Source organism: Oncorhynchus mykiss, chromosome 10, assembly GCF_013265735.2.
Source record: "Oncorhynchus mykiss isolate Arlee chromosome 10, USDA_OmykA_1.1, whole genome shotgun sequence".
Classification (NCBI taxonomy): Eukaryota; Metazoa; Chordata; class Actinopteri; order Salmoniformes; family Salmonidae; genus Oncorhynchus; species Oncorhynchus mykiss.
In genome coordinates this window covers 43,847,254-43,868,312 of record NC_048574.1, presented here as the reverse complement: position 1 = coordinate 43,868,312, position 21,059 = coordinate 43,847,254, and the positions used below count along the sequence as shown (strand labels likewise).

The following is a 21,059-nucleotide window of genomic DNA, read 5'->3' as shown; positions in this document are numbered from 1 at the left end:
TTCAGTGTAAAATACATGTTCTCCATACAATCATCATGTTCTCCATACAGAATCATCCCAGCAGCGTGTTAAAAATAATGTTGTTGCGAGCTGAAAAGAATTTGGGCCTAAGGGAAGCTAGACTTGGGAATTTGTGAAGTGTGTTTTACCTTGGACCTGAAGGGTTCAGGGAAGCCTCCGTGTGGGATGCCAATGTGGCCCTGCAGGAACTCCACCACAGAGAGGGGGAAGGAGAGCTCATCAGCCCTCTCCTCCACCTCTGCCCTCGTCAGAGAGTTCTGCACCATGAACTGGGCCAGGTCGCCCACGATCTTCGAGGAGGGGGTCACCTGCAGGCAGGCAGACACAGAGTGGGCAGAGGAGAGAGGTGGAGCGAGATGAAAGATTTTATCCACAACATTACTGGTGCTACAGCCCATCAGTCATAGACTATTGTGTATTACCATTGGAACCTCAAGCTGGCGTGCAAATTGGAAGTGAACAGAAGTGTGGTAGAGTCAAGAAGGGAGACCGAGATTAAAATTGCTTGAGAAAAACATTTTTTTGCAGCCAATTGTAGGAACAGTGAAAAGACAAGACAACGAAAGGGGTTAGAATGAGGAGAGAAAAAAACATGCATAATGAAAGTGAAGTAAGCGTGTCCACTATCGAACAGACACCGACTCACTGTGCCTGTGATATGGACAATATGACATCGAAGGAAACGAAGGAGGAGAAGAACAGAAAGTCAACTATCTCTGATCATTTAATTAAGCCCTAGGAAATGAAAACCAGCAAGGCAAGACCAAACGCTAGAAGATGCCATTGATTGGAGAGATCAGACAGAAGCATGGAGAACAGAACAGATAAGCTTTGCTCAAAGCTCCTTGGTTGATCTGACCTCAGGCTGCAGCGAGATTAATGGCTCCACTTTCTGCAAACTTATTCCCATTTCGTTTTTTATTTTGTCTTTGAGACAGTAGAGCCTCCCTCCCACGCACACATAGTTAAGAGAGAGTGAAAGGAGGAATGTGAGGGAACAAATTGAGTGGGCAATTCATTCTGAAGTTCTCTTCAAAATCAGAAGAACTCTTTTGTAAATCCGCCTTAATAGCAATAATTATGAATCTGAAAAGACAATTTGTGAATGAGGAATGTGAGTTTTAGCACTGAAAATGAGGCCAGTGTTAAGGACACCAGGAGTCTAGTTGTCTCACCTTGATGAGGTCACCCAGCAGCTTGTTGGCCTCTGTGTAGGACTTCTTCACCTCCTTGAACTTGTGTCCCAGGCCCATGCTGTGAGCCTGGAAGTGCAGGTTGGTGTACTGGCCTCCAGGGATCTCGTTCTCATACACGTCAGCATTGCCAGACTTCATAGTGGCTGTACAGTCAAATGGTGCGTAGAGCCCACGAGCAACCTCCCAGTACTCACTGTAGTCATAGACATTCTCCAGAGATATGCCTGTCAAAGAGAGGGCAGGACAGAGAAAATAATAGGCATCTATAGATGCTGTCAGCACAAATACAATGAAACATTATCTACAGTTGAAGTCTGAAGTTTACATACACCTTAGCCAAATACATTTAAACTCAGTTTTTCACAATTCCTGACATTTAATCATAGTAAAAATTCCCTGTCTTAGGTCAGTTAGGATAACCACTTTGTTTTAAGAAAGTGAAATGTCAGAATAATAGTTGAGAGAATATTTTATTTCAGCTTTTATTTCTTTCATCACATTGACTACAGCTCAGAGTTTAACACCATAGTGCCCACAATGCTCATCACTAAGCTAAGGACCCTGAGACTAAACACCTCCCTCTGCAACTGGATCCTGAACTTACAGACGGGCCGTCCCCAGGTGGTAAGGGTAGGCAACAACACATCTGCCACGCTGATCCTCAACACTGGGGCCCCTCATTTGTGTGTACTTAGTTCCTTCCAGTACTCCGTTCACCCACGACTGTGTAGTCAAACAACTACAACACCATCATTAAGTATGCTGACGACACAACAGTGGAAGGCCTGATCAACGACAACGAGACAGCCTATATAGAGGTCAGAGACCTGGCAGTGTGGTGCCAGGACAACAACCTCTCAGTGTGAGCAAGACAAAGTAGCTGATCGTGGACTATAGGTAAAGGAGGGCCGAACAGGCCCCGAATTAACATCGACAGGGCTGAAGTGGAGCGGGTCGAGAGTTAAGTTCCTTGGTGTCCACATCACCAACAAACTATCATGGTCCAAACACACCATCATGGTCCAAACATACCAAGGCAGTTGGGAACAACACCTTTTCCCCCTCAGAATTTGGCATGGGTCCCCAGATCCTCAGAAAGTTCTACAGCTGCCGCAGAGAGCATCCTGACCGGTTGCATCACCACCTGGTATGGAAACCGCTCGGCATCTGACCGTAAGGTCAGGGTAGCGGCCCAGTGCATCACTGGGGCCAAGCTTCCTGACATCCAGGACCTAGAGTTGAAGTCGGAAGTTTACATACACGTTAGCCAAATACATTTAAACAATTCCTGACATTTAATCCTAGTAAAAATCCCATGTTTTAGGTAAGTTAAGATCACACACTTTTTAAGTTCTGCCCACAAATATTCTATGGGATTGAAGTCAGGGCTTTGTGATGGCCACTCCAATACCTCGACTTTGTTGTCCTTAAGCCATTTTTCCACAACTTTGGAAGTATGCTTGGGGTCATTATCCATTTGGAAGACCCATTTGCAACCAAGCTTTAACTTCCTGGCTGATGTCTTGAGATGTTGCTTCAATATATCCACATAATTTTCCCTATTCATGATGCCATCTATTTTGTGAAGTGCACCAGTCCCTCCTGCAGCAAAGGACCCCCAGAACATGATGCTGCCACCCCGTGCTTCACGTTTGGGATGGTTTTCTTCGGCTTACAAGCCTCTTCCTTCCTAACATAACGATGGTCACTATGGCCAAACAGTTCCATTTTTGTTTCATCAGACCAGAGGACATTTCTCCAAAAAGTACGATCTTTGTCCCCATGTGCAGTTGCAAACTGGCTTTTTTTAATGGCGGTTTTGGAGCAGTGGCTTCTTCCTTGCTGAGTGGCCTTTCAGGTTATGTCGATATAGGACTCGTTTTACTGTGGATATAGATACTTTAGTACCGGTTTCCTCCAGCATCTTCACAAGGTTCTTTGCTGTTGTTCTGGGATTGATTTGCACTTTTCGCACCAAAGTACGTTTATCTCTAGGAAACAGAACGCATCTCCATCCTGAGCGGTATGACGGCTGTGTGGTCCCATGGTGTTTATACTTGCATACTATTGTTTGTACATATGAACGTTTGGAAATTGCTCCCAAGGATGAACCAGACTTGTGGAGATCTACAATTATTTTTGGGCTGATTTTCCCATGATCAAGCAAAGAGGCACTGAGTTTGAAGGTAGGCCTTGAAATACATCCACAGGTACACCTCCAATTGACTCAAATGATATCAATTAGCCAGAAACTTCTAAAGCCATGACATCATTTTCTGGAATTTTCCAAGCTGTTTAAAGGCACAGTCAACTTTGTGTATGTAAACTTCTGACCCACTGGAATTGTGATACAGTGAATTATATGTGAAATAATCTGTCTGTAAACAATTGTTGTAAAAATGACTTGTGTCATGCACAAAGTAGATGTCCTAACCGACTTGCCAAAACTATAGTTTGTTAACAAGAAATTTGTGAAGTGGTTGAAAAACTAGTTTTAATGACTCCAACCTAAGTGTATGTAAACTTCCGACATCCACTGTATGTTAAATGTGATGTGTTCATCTACTGTATGTGGGAGGCATGCCACAGAACCCTAAAGCTTATCAGTGTGGTGCTCACCACTTAGGCATTCACGGGCTTCCAAAGCAGGAACACTCAGTCAGTCAATGCACCCTCTGCTGCCAATACTCTCATTTAAACCTGATGACCAATCCTAATGCCTGTTGCTATAATTACAATTAGCCCCATGCTTCACCTGGCAACAAACACAACTCCGACACACACACACACACACACTCAGGCCAGCGTACACACACACACACACACACACACACACACACACACACACACACACACACACACACACACACAGGCCACAAATTCTCCAACCAATCTCAGAGCCTAGTAAATTTTAAGCTTTGATATCAATCTGAAACTTCCCACTCCCTAAACCATACACATCTGTTGGCACATATCCATCAGCATGGGAGGAGGAAATTGAAAAGAGAAAGCGAGCGAGAGTGTGACATTGACCACATTTCCTGTCCCTCAGGACTAGAGCTGACTTAAAGATGATCTATACACATCAAGGGAGAGAACAAGGGACCTTCGCCAGAGGGGAGCTCCCAGTGCAGATGAAAGATGGATGGGTAGAAAGATTAAAGAAGTGAAGTGCTCAGAAGTAATTTAAGAGGAAGAGAATGTGGATGAGAAGGGATCACGGAAAAGAGGAAAGGTGAAAAATACTAATTGAGGCACTTGAGGGTTTTCTGTAAACAATTACCATTAGTTAGGATAAAGAAACAAGTCGACACAATAAATATGAACAAATGGGACCGAGGCAGTAACATTTCTTTGGGGTTAAGTGCCTTGCCAGATGTTTCACCTCGTCGGCTCGTGTATTCGAACCAGCGACCTTTCGTAGCAGACCAAAAGAGAGCTTAGACAAGTAAGAGAGCATACTAGTGGGAAGAAATACAAATGAAAACAGTCATCCTGTCTCATGCATGAATACCCAAAGTCATATTTGGAATTAATTTTGAATTCATTTGACAATAAATGGACAAAACTGTACTGCACTAAAGCGCAACATTTCAAAAGAGAGAAGGGAATAAGACGGAATTTGCTTGACATTTCAATTACCTAGGCAGCCTTCTACTCAGTGAGAAGGAGCAGGAGAGAGAGAGAGCAAGAGATAGATTGGTAGACTTCACGGGAATAAACTAAATCAACAAAGAATACAACATGTCTTTTTCTCAGAATGTGAGCATTCTGATCGGTTTAAAACTGCTTGTCGAGAGCACAATCACATACACACTCCAACACGAAATCTAGTTGTGCCTTGTGTCCTTGAACAGTAATTATCGGAATGAGAGAATCTGGAGACCATAGAGGCACATGTTTTGAAATGGAAAATTGGAACAAGTTAAAGAAAGATGCTAAATTGCACCTCTAGGCCGTCTACGCTTTCATCAACTCGCATCCAACAAAACTATTTCTGGGTTATAATCATTTTGAAAACGACTCAATTTCACAGCGTGGATTGGGCTTTAGAATAATCTCGCAGAGTCCTGCCACATTTCATTTTCTAAAGAGGACATTTTCCCTTTAATAAAAACTAGATAACTGGATTAGAACGAGAAAGAACGAACTAACTGTTAAGTGCTCACTTGTGCTCAGGTAGCGTAGAATTCCCAACGGTACACCAGTACATGGTCAAGTCATTTCAGAGCAGCTGCTACCTCCATTCTCCTCATGACTAATTCATTATGGATGGAGTTTTATATTCTCAAGTGTTGTTCAATTCTAAACAAACAGCAACTCCATTATTTCATTTGCCTCCACTTTGTTTCAGGTGGCCTACGATAAGGCTCTAATTAAGGGTTTTTACAAGCAGCTAATCAAACCCTGATTCATTGTGTACAAAATAAAGAGTTACTAAGCCATTTCATGGATGTTGTGGGAAGGATTAGATGCTCATCAATTGTGAGAATATTATCTTCTAGTCTTTGTTCATCTAAACCATTAGGAATGAAAAAGAACAGCCCTTCAAACCTGGTCTTCCATCTTTCATGAATCAAAGCACACTGTAACCGTCAGACTCATAGGTGTATGCATGGTGATAGCACTAGCCTGCTGCTGAATGGTTCCCTCCTAAATAACAATGCCACACAGGGCCAATGATCTCGCCTCACGGCCGTTCCCCTAGCAACAAAGATGGCTGCAGCCATGAGAACTTGGTTTTGACCACGTTCCTGTTCCCACGCAGAGACAGAGCTTTACGGAGCCTTGCAGGCCAGGTCATTACAGCGGGTTAAGACTCATCTGCTGCAGTAATGTCTCAATTAACTGAAGGTCGCGGGGTCGTGGGTGAGCTATGTGCGGCCTATCTTCCTTCTGCCTCTTCCTCTAGTTCCCGCTCCCCGTTGCTCTCTCCCTCTCCACAACAAACATCCTTCATTTTCCTCTGCTTTACATTAGTCTGCACATGTACTGCATCATCTCCCACGTGTTCACATTCTCTAAGTCATAAGGTTGTCTTTGTTTTTTACTCAACTGCTGAGGTGAAGGGGATAAGCAGAGTGACGACACACTAACCATCAGCACAATTCAGTTGTCTCTATTTCTAAATGGCTGGCAGCTCACTATTTCTAAATGTCTGGCAGCTCACTCTATTTCTAAATGTCTGGCAGCTCACTCTATTTCTAAATGTCTGGCAGCTCACTATTTCTAAATGTCTAGCAGCTCACTCTATTTCTAAATGTCTGGCAGCTCACTCTATTTCTAAATGTCTGGCAGCTCACTCTATTTCTAAATGTCTGGCAGCTCACTCTATTTCTAAATGTCTGGCAGCTCACTCTATTTCTAAATGTCTAGCAGCTCACTCTATTTCTAAATGTCTGGCAGCTCACTCTATTTCTAAACGTCTGGCAGCTCACTCTATTTCTAAACGTCTGGCAGCTCACTCTATTTCTAAATGTCTAGCAGCTCACTCTATTTCTAAATGTCTGGCAGCTCACTCTATTTCTAAACGTCTGGCAGCTCACTATTTCTAAATGTCTAGCAGCTCACTCTATTTCTAAATGTCTGGCAGCTCACTCTATTTCTAAACGTCTGGCAGCTCACTCTATTTCTAAATGTCTAGCAGCTCACTCTATTTCTAAATGTCTGGCAGCTCACTCTATTTCTAAATGTCTGGCAGCTCACTATTTCTAAATGTCTAGCAGCTCACTCTATTTCTAAATGTCTGGCAGCTCACTATTTCTAAATGTCTGGCAGCTCACTATTTCTAAATGTCTGGCAGCTCACTATTTCTAAATGTCTGGCAGCTCACTATTTCTAAATGTCTGGCAGCTCACTATATTTCCAACTGGCTGGCAGCTCACTATATTTCCAATTGGCTGGCAGCTCACTATATTTCCAATTGGCTGGCAGCTCACTATATTTCCAATTGGCTGGCAGCTCACTATATTTCCAATTGGCTGGCAGCTCACTATATTTCCAATTGGCTGGCAGCTCACTATATTTTCAATTGGCTGGCAGCTCACTATATTTTCAATTGGCTGGCAGCTCACTATATTTCTATTGGCTGGCAGCTCACCTGTGTTGAATTTGGTTCCCTTGGTGCAGGCGACAATGGCTCCCATGCTGGGCTGCGATGTCATCCCAGCCATGGAGTCCACAGCGACGTCTACGATGTCGGCCCCAGCCTCGGCACACGCCAGCATGGCGGCCACGCCGGCGCCTGCCGTGTCATGGGTGTGGACGTGAATGGGCATGTCAGGGAAACGGTCCCTCAGAGCACCAATCAGCATTCGGCTAGACTCAGGCTTCAGCAGCCCTGCCATGTCCTAAAGAAAGAGCAAGGAGTCAACAACATGACACACAGACTATTTATGCCCGAGTTGCTGATTCCAAGTATTTGTAAATAGCGGAATATAAATAAAATGTGTAATTGATTGTGATAAACCGCATTACTGGGTTTGATGACAGAGCAGGTTCAGTGCCAGTCTACCTTGACATTCAGTATGTGTGTTCCAGCTCTGACCAGCTCATCAGCCAACTTCAGGTAGTAGTCCAGAGAGTACTTCTGCCTCATGGGGTCAGACACATCTCCTGTGTAGGAGATGGAGGCCTCCACCACCCCCCCGGCAGCCCCAGCAGCCTCCATACCCAGCATCAGGTTGGGCAGGTAGTTCAAAGAGTCGAAAACACGGAAGATGTCCATGCCATTCTCCTTGGCCACCTCACAGAACCTGGTCAGAACCATTGAAAGGTGGATAAGTACATGCTTCAAATGAAGAACCCTTGGGTTTAAGGGTGATACTTTCAAGAAATACTATGCAGACGATGACCGTCAAACTGTGAGGGCTGGGGTTGAGACGATGTGTGTTCTAGTTGGAGTAGGGGTGTTTGATCCAGGGCAGAGGTACTGACTTGAACACTGCGTTGTCGGGGTAGTTGGTGTAGCCCACAGCGTTGGCTCCTCTCAGCAGCATCTGGAAAGGCACATTGGGCAGCAGAGCTCTCAGCTCCTGCAGTCGTTTCCATGGACACTCGCACAGGAAACGCATTGCCACATCAAAAGTGGCACCTACTCAGAAGAGGAAAGATCAATATCTGCCATAGCAACAGACTCCATTGACGAGAAAGTCCATAAAACAGACAGTAAAATGGACAGATTCCCCTGCATAGACAAACTTTCCTAGTCCTCCAGAGACTGATGGACTTCCTCCCTAGTCTGATGTCCAGCTACCTCAACATCAAACAATTTTTTTTGGACACTGTCACAATAGTTTTGCTTCAAAGGGGGCCAAGATGATTTTCTGCGGCCTTAGTTTGTAAAAAAGTGCTATCCAAATAAAACATGGATTTCATAAGACACTTTGCTACAGATGGAGACGGAGACTTTTCTTCAGTCTTTACTTAGAAACGTACGGCCAGTCTGCCCGTATCAACTTCAAAAACAGACTTGAGGAGAGCCCACTCCTGAGTAACCCAGACGCAGTAGTCGACTCACTTGCTCTGCTCAACGATGTGAACCTGGCCCTGGGGCAGTGTCATATTTTCTCTTCACCCTAGCAGTTGATTCTATTTGACCTTTAAATTGAAACTGTGACTTTTGAAAACATAACGTCTATAAATGATGCCACTGAAACAGAGGCAGGTGGCAGATTCGGGCCAGAGCAAAGCAGAAAGCGCAGATTGAGATGGAGAAAAGTGTGATAGTAGAAAGAAAGAAAGAAAGAGAGAGAATAAAGGAGTAGAGGCTACAAGTGTTGCTCACCTCCCCAGTTCTCCACGCTAAAGAGATTGCTGAAGTTATGGGCCACGAAGGGGGCGACCTGTTTGAGGTCGTGGGTGCGGACACGTGTGGCTAGGAGAGACTGGTGGGCATCTCTGAAGGTGGTGTCCATGAGCAGCAGACCCTTGTGGGCACGCACCGCCTTGGCAAAGCCCTCTGGACCCTCCCTTAAGAGGACTTCACGGAACCCAACTGGAGGCTCACCTAATCCACATCAATACATACAGCTTTCACTATGTTGTACTGACTAAATCAAGACAAAAATGGACTGCTACAAGAAAAAAAAACATGTTTTACAGGAAGCTGATAGGAGGTTATGTAGGGTTGGAGTCTTACCCAGAGGAATGGGTGGGATCACAGGATCGATAGAGGAGGGCTTGGCCTTCACTGGGATGGGAGTGGTGGGGCCATTTACCATCACATGACCTGAAACCAGACAGCAGGAGGGGGATCAGAAAACTCTGAGTTGGTCATCGTTGTATGCATTTCAAACCAACCAATATCATTATATGGGAGACAAACAGCATATCTTCAAGGAAAAGAATGACTCATAGTAAAGGTGTCATTTGTGTGAACGGATGATGTCAGAGTTCAATAGTCAACCTGATGTACAATACAACACACTTCATGGGTAGGCGATGCTTGAAGAAACAGCTGTGCCGTCAATAGTCTTTAGTGCCAGCCAGGCATGAATTCATCTAACTAACTCACCTCTTGATCTAGGGGAGGGGAGTTTTAATTGTTAAATGAATCAAGACTATCATTAGCTGCACTTCAGATGACTGAGTAAGTGTTGACATGTCTAAATGTCAAATAGAAATCTACACACACAAAGAAACGTAGAATTCTGAAATAAACAATTGTTTGAAATGGAGTTCAAGAAGAGTTCTAAAAAAATACATGTAACTGCAGTGAGTTTACCCAGGTAGTGCAGCAGCTTCTGGGCTCGGTTCTGGACCGGCTTGAGGTTGAAGAGCTCCTGGTTCTCATCTATGAACTGGGTGTCAACGGTGCCGTACAGGAACTGATCGTTACTCAGAACGTTCTGGAGGAAGGGGATGTTGGTCTGTGCAGGGAAAAAAAGGAGAGCGAGAGAAAAAGAGGGAAAGAGGGAGGGCGAGAGATGTTAAAATGACAAAACGGTTGACAAGACAGTCTGCATGATACAGAACACCAGGGACCGAGAGAGAGAGAGAGAGAGAGAGAGCAGTGCCTGAAAATGCAAAAACACTGCTGAAGTGCAAATGGTCTTGAAGGGGTGTGAGGTCATTCTGCGGTCAGTCCCAAATCAAAATGACTTGCAACACTCAATACCGTCACACTGAGTCCCATCCTCTGTGTGCACTATCAGGCCAAAACACACAGCGCAGAATACACAATGTGATCAGTGAGCAAAACAATCCCAGAATCCCAGCTAATCCTCAACATATGCACTGCATGTTCCCCTGTGCCCTGCTGCACATCTGTCTCAGGTGCCCTGGGGTACACAGAGCGAGAAGCCACAGCCAGAGAGAGCGAGACGCAGAGAGAGCGAAGAAACGAGAGAATATAAAATGAGGATAGTATAGGCTACTGCTCAAGTCTCAAGATCTTAGACCATCTCAAATCAAATCTCTACTACACACTTCAAAACAGCATATAGTCTAGTAAGCCTACACAGAGCCAGCGCTCGTACTGTACAGCAGACCTAATTACAGGGCCTGTAGCCACAAAGCATCTCAAAGTAGAAGATTGGTTGTACAGTAAGAGCTGAGCATTTAGATATTTTACTCCTACTGTTATGGGTAAAAAATTAAATAAAAAAAACAGCCGCTTTGGTCATAATTAGGGTTGCAAAGGGAGGGTACATTACTGGGAACTTTCTAAGTTTACCAGTAACCTACCTGCATTTTGGTAACTTAAGGATTTTAAGTAACTTAACTTTTGGGTACTTAAAAATTATCTCAAGTGTCTTTAATTATCTCTGGCCCTCTGTGTGGCTTTATCACATGTAAAATAATCAAATAAGAATGAACAAAAGCTGTAAAACTATCCTAAATTACACCGAGTGTACAAAATATTATGAACACCTTCCTAATATCGAGTTGTATCCCCCTTTTCCCCTCAGAACAGCCTCAATTCATCAGGGCATGGACTCCACAGGGATGCTGGCCCACGTTGACTCCAATGTTTCCCACAGTTTTGTCAAGTTGGCTGGATGTCCTTTGGGTGGTGGACCATTCTTGATACACATGGGGTAAAACAGTTGAGGGTGAAAAGCCCTGCAGTGTAGCAGTTCTTGACACTCAAACCCATTCTGAACAGCACACATACACAATCCAAGTTTAAATTGTCTCACTTAAAAAAAAAATTAAAAAATAACTTGTCTCCTCCCCTTCATCTACACTGCTTGAAGTGGATTTCATTTGACATCATCATTTCAAGTGACATCATTAAGTGATCATAGCCATCGCCTTGATTCACCTGGTCAGTCCATGTCATGTAAGAAGCAAGTATTCCTCATTGTTGTATACTCAGTGTATAAACCATCAACTTAGTGAATACCATCGGTATTTAATGAGGGTTTCAGAATGAATTATCCTTTATATGTCTCGGTTGTAAATGTTTTGGTGACAAACAGGTGTCAGTTGTGAAAGGTCGATAATTGCAGAGTTAATTGAAATTATTCCCATTGTTGATTAGAATCTTTTTTTCCATGAAATTAGGCTATTTTCTCTTGAACCATATGGTCCATGGACTAGAAAGTCATGGACAATAATATGATATAAAAAAGAATATCAAATAATATGGACACGCCCCTTGACTATTTCCACATTTTGTTGTGTGTTACAGCATGAATTTAAAATGGATTAAATTAAGATGTGTCACTTGCCTACACACATACACACAAAAGGTGGAATTATGTTTTTACATTTTTTCTTCAAATTAATACATTTCAAAATGTTATGCAACATTAAGCCTACTGTGCCAAAGCAATTTAGAGTTGTTAAACGGGAGTGACAAGTGTGTTGATAACGGTAATATCCAAATTCCTATATTAATAACTAACAGAATTGGTTAAAAAAAAAAGCTATGCATGCCAACATATTAGCCAAGAATTAAGATGTTTATAAATCAGAGCAGGAGCTGAGCCTGTTTGCCCTCACATCGCTTGCTCCCCCGTAGCTCACCAGCTGATGTACAGTGAACAAAAATATAAAACACAACATGTAAACTGTTGGTCCCATGTTTCATTAGCTGAAATAAAATGTCCTAGAAATGTACCATACGCACAAAAATACTTGTTTAAATTCTGTGGACAAATTGGTTTACATCCCTGTTAGTGTGCATTTCAAGACACTGATCAAACAGCATGACCATTACATAGGTGCACCTTCTGCTGGGGACAATAAAAGGCCACTCTAAAATGTCACAACACAATGCCACAGATGTCGCAAGTTGAGTGAGCGTGCAAATGGCATGCTGTCTGCAGGAATGTCCACCAGAGTGGATTCCAGATAATTTAATGTTCATTTCTCTACCATAAGCCGCCTTTCGTTTAGGAGAATTTGGCTGTATGTCCAATCGGGTTCACAACCGCAGACCACACCAGCCTAGGACCTCAACATTTGGCTTCTTCACCTGCGAGATGATCTGAAACCTTCCACCTGAAAAGCTGATGAAATGGAGTTTGCACAACCGTAGAATTTCTGCACAAACTGTCTCAGAGAAGCTCATCTGCGTATTCGTCGTCCTCACCTGGGTCTTGACCTGACGTCGTAACCGACTTCAGTGGGCAAATGCTCACCCCTCAGAGCCTGGTTCCTCTCTAGGTTTCTTCCTAGGTTCCTGCCTTGAGGGAGTTTTTGCTAGCCACACATCGCTTCTACATCGGCATTGTTTGCCATTTGGTGTTTAAGGCTGGGTTTCTGTACAGCACTTTGTGACATCAGCTGATGTAAAAAGGGCTTTATAAATAACATTGATTGATTGACCTTCGATGGCCACTGGCACGCAGGAGAAGTGTGCTCTTCATGTATGAATCCTGGTTTCAACTGCACTGGGCAGATGGCAAATAGCGTGTACGGCATCGTGTGGGTGAGTGGTTTGCTTACATCAATGTTGTGAACAGAGTGGCCCATGGTGGCGGTGGGGTTATGGTATGGGCAGGCATTAACTACGGGCAACGAACACGATGGCAATTTGAATGCACAGAGATACCGTGACGAGATCCTGGAGGCCCATTGTCGTGCCATTCACCGCCATCACCTCAGCCTGATCAACTCTATGTGAAGAAGATGTGTTGCGCTGCATGAGGCAAAATGGTGGTCACACCAGATACTGACTTGTTTTCCGATCCACGTCCCTCCCTTTTTCTTTTAAAAGGTATCTGTGACCAACAGATGTATTTCTGTATTCCCAGTCATGTGAAATCCATAGATAAGGGGCTAATTAATTTATTTCAACTGAAAGACTTTCTTATATGAACTGTAACTCAGTAAAATATTTGAAGTTGTTGCACGTTAAGTTATTTTTGTTCTGCGTATACAGTACATTCGGAAAGTATTCAGACCCCTTGACTTTCTCCACATTATGTTACAGCCTTACTCTAAAATTGATTAAATTGTTTTTCTTTCTTCAATCTACACACAATGCCCCATAATGACAAAGCAAAAACAGGATTTTAGAAATGTTCGCAAATGTATAAAAAAAAATATTTATAAATGAAATATGACATTTACATAAGTATTCAGATTCTTTACTCAGTACTTTGTTGAAGAACCTTTGACAGCAATTACAGCCTCAAGTCTTCTTGGGTATGACGCTACAAGCTTGGCACACCTGTATTTGGGGAGTTTCTCCCAATTTTTCTCTGCATATCTTCTCAAGCTCTGTCAAGTTGGATGGGGAGCGTCACTGCATAGCTATTTTTAGGTCTTCCCAGAAATGTTTGATCGGGTTCAAGTCCGGGCTCTGGCTGAGCCACTCCGAGACTTGTCCCGAAGCCACTCCTGTGTTGTCTTGGCTGTGTGCTTAGGGTTGTTGTCCTGTTGGAAGGTGAACTGTCGCCCCCAGTCTAAGGTCCTGAACGCTCTAGAGCAGGTTTTCATCAAGGATCTTTGTACTTTGCTCTGTTCATCTTTGCCTCGATCCTGAATAGTCTCCCAGTCCCTGCCAATGAAAAACATCCCCACAGCATGATGCTGCCACCACCATGCTTCACCGTAGGGATGGTGCCAGGTTTCTTCCAGCCGTGACGGATGGCATTCTAGCCAAAGAGTTCAATCTAGGTTTCATCAGACCAGGAATCTTGTTTCTCATGGTCAGAGTTCTTATGGTGCCTGAGGAGTGGTTTCCGTCTGGCCACTCTACCATAAAGGCCTGATTGGTGGAGTGCTGCAGAGATGGTTGTACTTCTGGAAGGTTATCCCATCTCCACACAGGAACTCCGGAGCTCTGTCAGAGTATCCATCAGGTTCTTTGTCACCTCCCTGACCAAGGCACTTCTCCCCTGATTGCTCAGTTTGGCCAGGTAGCCAGCTGTAGGAAGAGTCTAGGTGGTTCCAAACTTCTTCAATTTAAGAATGATGGAGGCCACTGTGTTCTTGGGGACATTCAATGCTGCGGAATTTATTTTGTACCCTTCCCCAGATCTGTGCCTCGACATTCCTGTCTCAGAGCTCTATGGACAATTCCCTCGACCTCATGGCTTGGTGTTTGCTCTGACATGCACTGTCAACTGTGGTACCTTATAAAGAGAGGTGTGTGCCTTTCCAAACCATGTCCAATTAATTGAATTTACCACATGGTGGATTCCAATCAAGTTGGAGAAACATCAAGGATGATCAATGGAAACAGGATGCACCTGAGCTCAATTGAGTCTGATAGCAAAGGGTCTGAATACCTATATAAATAAGGTATGTTTATTTTTAATACATTAGCAAAAATGTCTAAAAACCTGTTGTATTCACTTTGTCATTATGGGGTATTGTGTGTAGATTGAAACATTTTTACCTCATCCATTTTAGATTAAGTCTGTTACATAACAAATCATGGATAAAGGGGTCTGAACACTTTCCCGAATGCACTGTATGAGCAGGTCTGCTTTGAAAACTTTAGTTCAAAAACCAAATAAAGTTTGTAAACTTTGAGAAGGGCAAAATTAGTCCATCATGGTTGCATCAGGATGATGGTTATGTTTACAGTATGCTGCAATTCATTAAATTTGGTATTCAATGTTGATAAAACATACAAATTGGATCGTTCTTGTTCTCTAGTTATGTAAGAATATGAGATGTAGCTTGTGCCCTGACACTCCCTGCTCTCTACTAACTGTTTTGTGAGTCTTGCTGTTAATAACTTGGGAAACCATCAAGAACAAACCTAGTTTAATATATATTACGTTTTCAGAATGACTGCTTCAAGTGGGCGGGAAGGGAAAAAAAAACAGCCCTTTGAGGACAATGCATCTGGGAAACGCTTCAAGGCCTCTTCTTTGGACTCAGTGATCAATTACGCATCCATGAAACCGCTTCCAAATTAGCCATTCATGATTAAGAGAAAGGCACAAAAAAAAAAAAAAATCAGGTCAGTTTGCCTCAAAAATATTCCCCAATTTGTCAACTGGCAAAAGTTCTGACAGTGTTGTGAAAATTGCCAGCCTCAGTGGGTTTTTTCTACACTCTCTGACAGTACTGTTCTGTAAGGTTCAGAGTGCCAGGCACTGCTGTCCATGATCTAGAATAGATCCTCTGCCATGGGACGTGCATCCACCATTGTCCAGGCTGAATAACTTTGGATTGAAGCAAAATCAATTTCCCCCTGCAGCTTCACCAGGTAAATCATTCCACAAATTTCCTGCAGCTAGATTAGATTCACACATTTATCATCTAAATTATACACAATAGTCAAAATGAGAGTTAGGTCTGTGGTGAAAGACCCATGTCACGTCTTCATATACACCAGAGTAAATAAATAGACTAAATAACCATTATGTTTGTGTCAGGAGGCCAGCATGACCAAGCTCTCATTGGTTTGATGCATACAACAGTTTCACTGTAGGGTGGGTGTTACACTGTACCAAGTCCTCTATATATATCCCCAGTGTATGTCTGGCTGAGGTGGAGTCACTCCCCTCACCTAAAAACCGCAAACTAGCCCAGAGTAGAATAAAAACAAGGATGAGAGGAACCATTGGGAGGAGGAGGAAGATGGGGCTAAGTCTTCCCTCCTCTCCTTTGTCTCATTCCCTCAAATTCAGGGTAAAAAGCCATGCTGTCAGATTCAGCTATAGCGCTGGTGTTAACCTGTATTAACCTTAATCCCTTCTGTTTGGGTTGAGAATCCTACTGTAGTCCTCTGTGCTCTTCTTTATCATCCGCAATCGATTCTTTCGAATGCCATACCGTACAGCCCCAGACCACTGCATGGAAAACAAGCCAGTATTACAATCTTCTTTATTCGCTCAAAAAACTGCTGAACAATCAGATATCCCTCGACCACAAGTTAACATTCAAGGCGCATTGGGGAACATTGCGATCAACTTGTTAAAAAATGTATAATGACTTTTAATATAAAATTAATCAAAATGTTGAATATTTCATAAGAGGAGAATGGCTTACCAAGAAAAGCTTCAGAAAGTACTCATTTAAGGCAGAAAGAAGTTTGAGCAATCAAAAAAAAAAAAAGGCAGAGATGTATTTTAGCTCATCCATTGTTCAAGATGAGTACAGCTGACTGATGCTTCGTCGTCAAGCTGACATCTTCCTCAGATTGACCTGACCATTGCACTTAGTGCCTATTTACAGCCTAGTGGCCTATTGAAAACACTAATGTAAGCAAATAAAATAATACAATTAATAATAATAAATAGCGGTGAGCAGCAATGAACGGGGTTCACAGGATAACAGTGACAAAGGTACAGTGCTGCCACATTTGAATGCAGTAACAATTCTCTCTCAAAACCATCTATCCTGTTAGTCACTTTACACCTACCGGTCAAAAGTTTTAGAACCCCTACTCATTCAAGGGTTTTTCTTTATTCTTACTATTTTCTAAATTGTAGAACAATAGTGAAGACATCAAAACTATGAATAAATGTTAAATAAATATGAGATTCTTAAAAGTAGTCACCCTTTGCCTTGACAGCTTTGCACACTCTTGGCATTCTCTTAACCAGCTTCATGGGGTAGTCACCTGGAATGATCTCAATTAAAAGGTGTGCCTTGTTGAAAGTTAATTTGTGTCATTTCTTTCCTTCTTAATGCGTTTGAGCCAATCAGTTGTGTTGTGTCAAGGTAAGGGTGGTATACAGAAGACATCCCTATTTGGTAAAAGAACAACTGCATATTATGTCAAGAACAGCTCAAATAAGCAAAGAGAATTGACAGTCCATCATTACTTTAAGACATAAAGGTCAGTCAATTCGAGTCAACTTTGAAAGTTTCTTCAAGTGCAGTCGCAAAAACCATCAAGCACTATGACGAATCTGGCGCTCATGAGGACCGCCACAGAAAAGGAAGACCCAGAGTTACCTCTGCTGCAGAGGATAAGTTCATTAGTTTCCAGCCTCAGAAATTGCAGCCCAAATAAATGCTTCAGAGTTCAAGTAAGAGACGCATATCAACATCAACTGTTCAGAGGGAGACGGCTTGGATCAGGCCTTCATGGTCGAATTGCTGCAAAGAAACCACTACTAAATGACGCCAATAAGAAGAAGAGACTTGCTTGGGCCAAGAAACACGAGCAATGGACATTAGACCGGTGGAAATCTGTCCTTCGGTATGATGAGTCCAAATTGGAGATTTTCGGTTCCAACCTCAGTCTGTCTCTCTCTCTCTGAGGATCTGAGCCCTAGAACCATGCCTCTGGACTACCTGACCTGATGACTCCTTGCTGTCCCCAGTCCACCTGGTCATGCTGCTGCTGCTGCTCCAGTTTAAACTGTTCTGCCTGCCGCTAAGGAACCCTGACCTGTTCACTGGATGTGCTACTTTGTCGCGGACTTGCTGTTTTGGACTCTCTCTACCGCACCTGCTGTCTCTAAATCTGAATGATTGGCTATGAAAATCCAACTGACATTTACTCCTGAGGTGCTGACCTGTTGCACCCTCTACATCCACTGAATATTTGTTATTTGTTTAACACTTACGGTAATTACATGATTCCATTTGTGTTATTTCATAGTTTTGATGTCTTCCCTATTATTCTATAATGTATAAAATTGTAAAAAATAAAATAAAAACCCTTGGACGAGTAGGTGTGTCCAAACTTCTAAATGGTACTGTATGTTAACTTTGATTGTGTCCTATGAAACAGGTCTTTCAAAGTTTTATGCAAAATTAACCTCTCTAGACCTGGCCAACATCCAGTGAGATTGCAGAGCGCCAAAATCAAATACAGAAATGGTCATTATAAAAATTCAGACAACAAAACTTATTTTTACATAGGTTTAAAGATTAACTTCTTGTTAACCTCAAAGCTAGGGGGCAGAATTTTCACTTTTGGATAAATAGCGTGCCCAATTTCAACTTCCTGCTACTCATGCCAAGAATATAAGAAAAGAAAAGAAAACACTAAAACAGTTTCTAAAACTATTTGAATCATGTCTGTGAGTATAACAGAACTTATGTAGCAGGCAAAACCCAGAGGACTAACTGTTCAGAATGTTTTATTTTTTTCCCCATCTCTCTTCCCTAAATTGTCTTTGCCATTGGATATTTAATAGCAATCCATTTCCAGTTCCTACCTACCGCTTCCACACAATGTCGCCAGTCTTTGGAATATGGCTGAGATTATTCCTTTGTTTTATCAGGAAGTAGGCCAACTCGGAACGGGGGACACTTTTCTGAGTTGCACAAGAAGTGAAGAGCAGAGCTTTTTTCTTTTCGTTCATGTATTGAATACAGATTGCCCCGTCTACAATTTGATCGATTATTAACGTTTAAAAATACCTAACGTTGTATTACAAAAGTAGTTTGAAATATTTTGGCAAAGTTTATAGGCAACTTTTGAAATATTTTGTAGTGACGATGCGTTTTTCTAAGCTGTTTTTTTTATGGATCAAACGGGCTCGTACAAAAGGACATATGGGACATATTGGAGTGCCAACAAAAGAAGCTCGTCAAAGGTAATGCATATTTATATTTTATTTCAGCGTTTTGTGTAGCGCCTGCTATGCTAGCTCTTTTGTTTACTTCTGGTGCAGATGGGTGCATGCTATCAGATAATAGCTTCTTATGCTTTCGCCAAAAAGCATGTTTTAAATCTGACATGTTGGCTGGATTCACAACGAGTGTAGCTTTAATTGAGTATCTTACGTGTGATTTAATAAAAGTTTGAATTTTAGAGCATTTTATTTGAATCTGGCGCTCTGCATTTCCCCTGGCAATTGGCCAGTTGAGATGCTAGCGTCTCCCTATCCTCAAGAGGTTTTAATCCAACCACGGTGTCAGATTTATAAAATGCTTTTCGGCGAAAGCATTCCTAGCCCAGAACATAGCCCAGTTGACAAATTATTAAACAGTAACCAACCAAGCAGAAGCGTTACAAAACTCAGAAATAGAGATAAAATTAATCCCTTACCTTTGATGATCTTCATATGGTGGCACTCAGAAGACATTCATTTACTCAATAAATGTTCCTTTTGTTCGATAAAGTCTCTTTATATCCAAAAACCTCAGTTTTGTTCGGGCGTTTTCTTCAGTAATCCACAGGCTCAAACGCAGTCAAAACAGGCAGACAAAAAAAATCAAAATTGTATCCGTAAAGTTCATAGAAACATGTCAAACGATGTTTATATTCAATCCTCAGGTTGTTTTTAGCCTAAATGATCTATAATATTTCAACCGGACAATAACGCAGTCAATATAAAAGGTAAACAAGAAATGCACTCTCTCGGGATTGTGCATGAAAAAGCTCTGCGACACGGTAGGGTCCACTCATTCAGACTGGTCTTATTCCCTCATAAGAATACAAGCCTGAAACCATTTCTAAAGACTGTTGACATCTAGTGTAAGGCATAGGTACTGCAAATTGAGTCCTAAGTCAATGGATACTGTAATGGCATCGAATAGAAAACTACAAAACAAAACAAAATTCCTGAATGGATTTTTCTCAGGTTTTCACCTGCCAAATCAGTTCTGTTCTACTCAGACACTATTCTAACAGTTTTGGAAACTTTAGAGTGCTTTCTATCAAAATATACCAGTTATATGCATATCATATCTTCTGGGCCAGAGTAGCAGGTAGTTTAATTTGGGCATGCTTTTCATCCAAAATTCCAAATGCTGCCCCCTACCCTAGAGAGGTTAAGCCTACTGTGCCAAAGCAATTTAGAGTTGTTGAAACGGGAGTGACAAGTGTGTTGATAACGGTAATATCAAAATTCCTATTTTAATAACTAACAGAATTGGTTAAAAAAAGGCTATGCATGCCAACATATTAGCCAAGAATTAAGATGTTTATAATCAGAGCCGGAGCTGAGCCCGTCTGCCCACAATCATCACTGGCTTCCCTAAAACATGAAACAAATCATCACTGAGTTCCTAAAACATGAAACACAAATGACAAATTCATACTCATGTCATAACACTAGCTAGCTAGCTGGCTAATGTTAGCTAGTCAGCTAACTTGCTAAATAGCAATGTTAGTAAATTAACTTCATGACAAAAAAAACATGCAATCATTTGTCTGTACATTAACATATTCCTCTCAATTGTAAATTTTTTGCTTGACTCGTTATAACTACTTACATTTGCTTCCCCCGTAATGTTTTGTCAGCCATCTTTGTCACCAGGGATGGGTGGCTCGCATCAAATTTGTCATTGGAACCACTTGATAGGATTGGTCATATAAAAACCTTGGGACCCAAATGCATAATGTGTGCTCTAACTCCCCCTTGTGGTGGTCTGGAGCAATGAAGCCGTGACACTGGGTACCTCCCAAGTCCCACAGTGTAAGCTTGCAACTTTTAAAGGAGGAACCACTGTAGGTGCGTCCAAACTTTTGACTGGTACTGTATATTTTCAGAATATCGACCAAAACCTCTCTCGTTCCAT

The 21,059-nt window shown here is 42.3% G+C and overlaps 1 protein-coding gene across 3 annotated transcripts in view; it reads right to left on the bottom strand.

Annotated features, from left to right (window-relative positions):
* Positions 1-21,059, bottom strand: part of LOC110533971 (pyruvate carboxylase, mitochondrial) — a 95,961-nt gene that overhangs the window by 11,467 nt on the left and 63,435 nt on the right. For all 3 annotated transcript variants that reach the window (XM_036990382.1, XM_036990383.1, XM_036990381.1), the window contains 8 exons: positions 9,943-10,087; positions 9,358-9,447; positions 9,004-9,225; positions 8,154-8,310; positions 7,732-7,972; positions 7,318-7,567; positions 1,197-1,441; positions 150-329 (listed from right to left, as the gene is read on the bottom strand). In XM_036990382.1, coding sequence (XP_036846277.1) covers positions 150-329; positions 1,197-1,441; positions 7,318-7,567; positions 7,732-7,972; positions 8,154-8,310; positions 9,004-9,225; positions 9,358-9,447; positions 9,943-10,087 — 1,530 coding nt within the window. The remainder of the gene's footprint in view (positions 1-149; positions 330-1,196; positions 1,442-7,317; positions 7,568-7,731; positions 7,973-8,153; positions 8,311-9,003; positions 9,226-9,357; positions 9,448-9,942; positions 10,088-21,059) is intronic.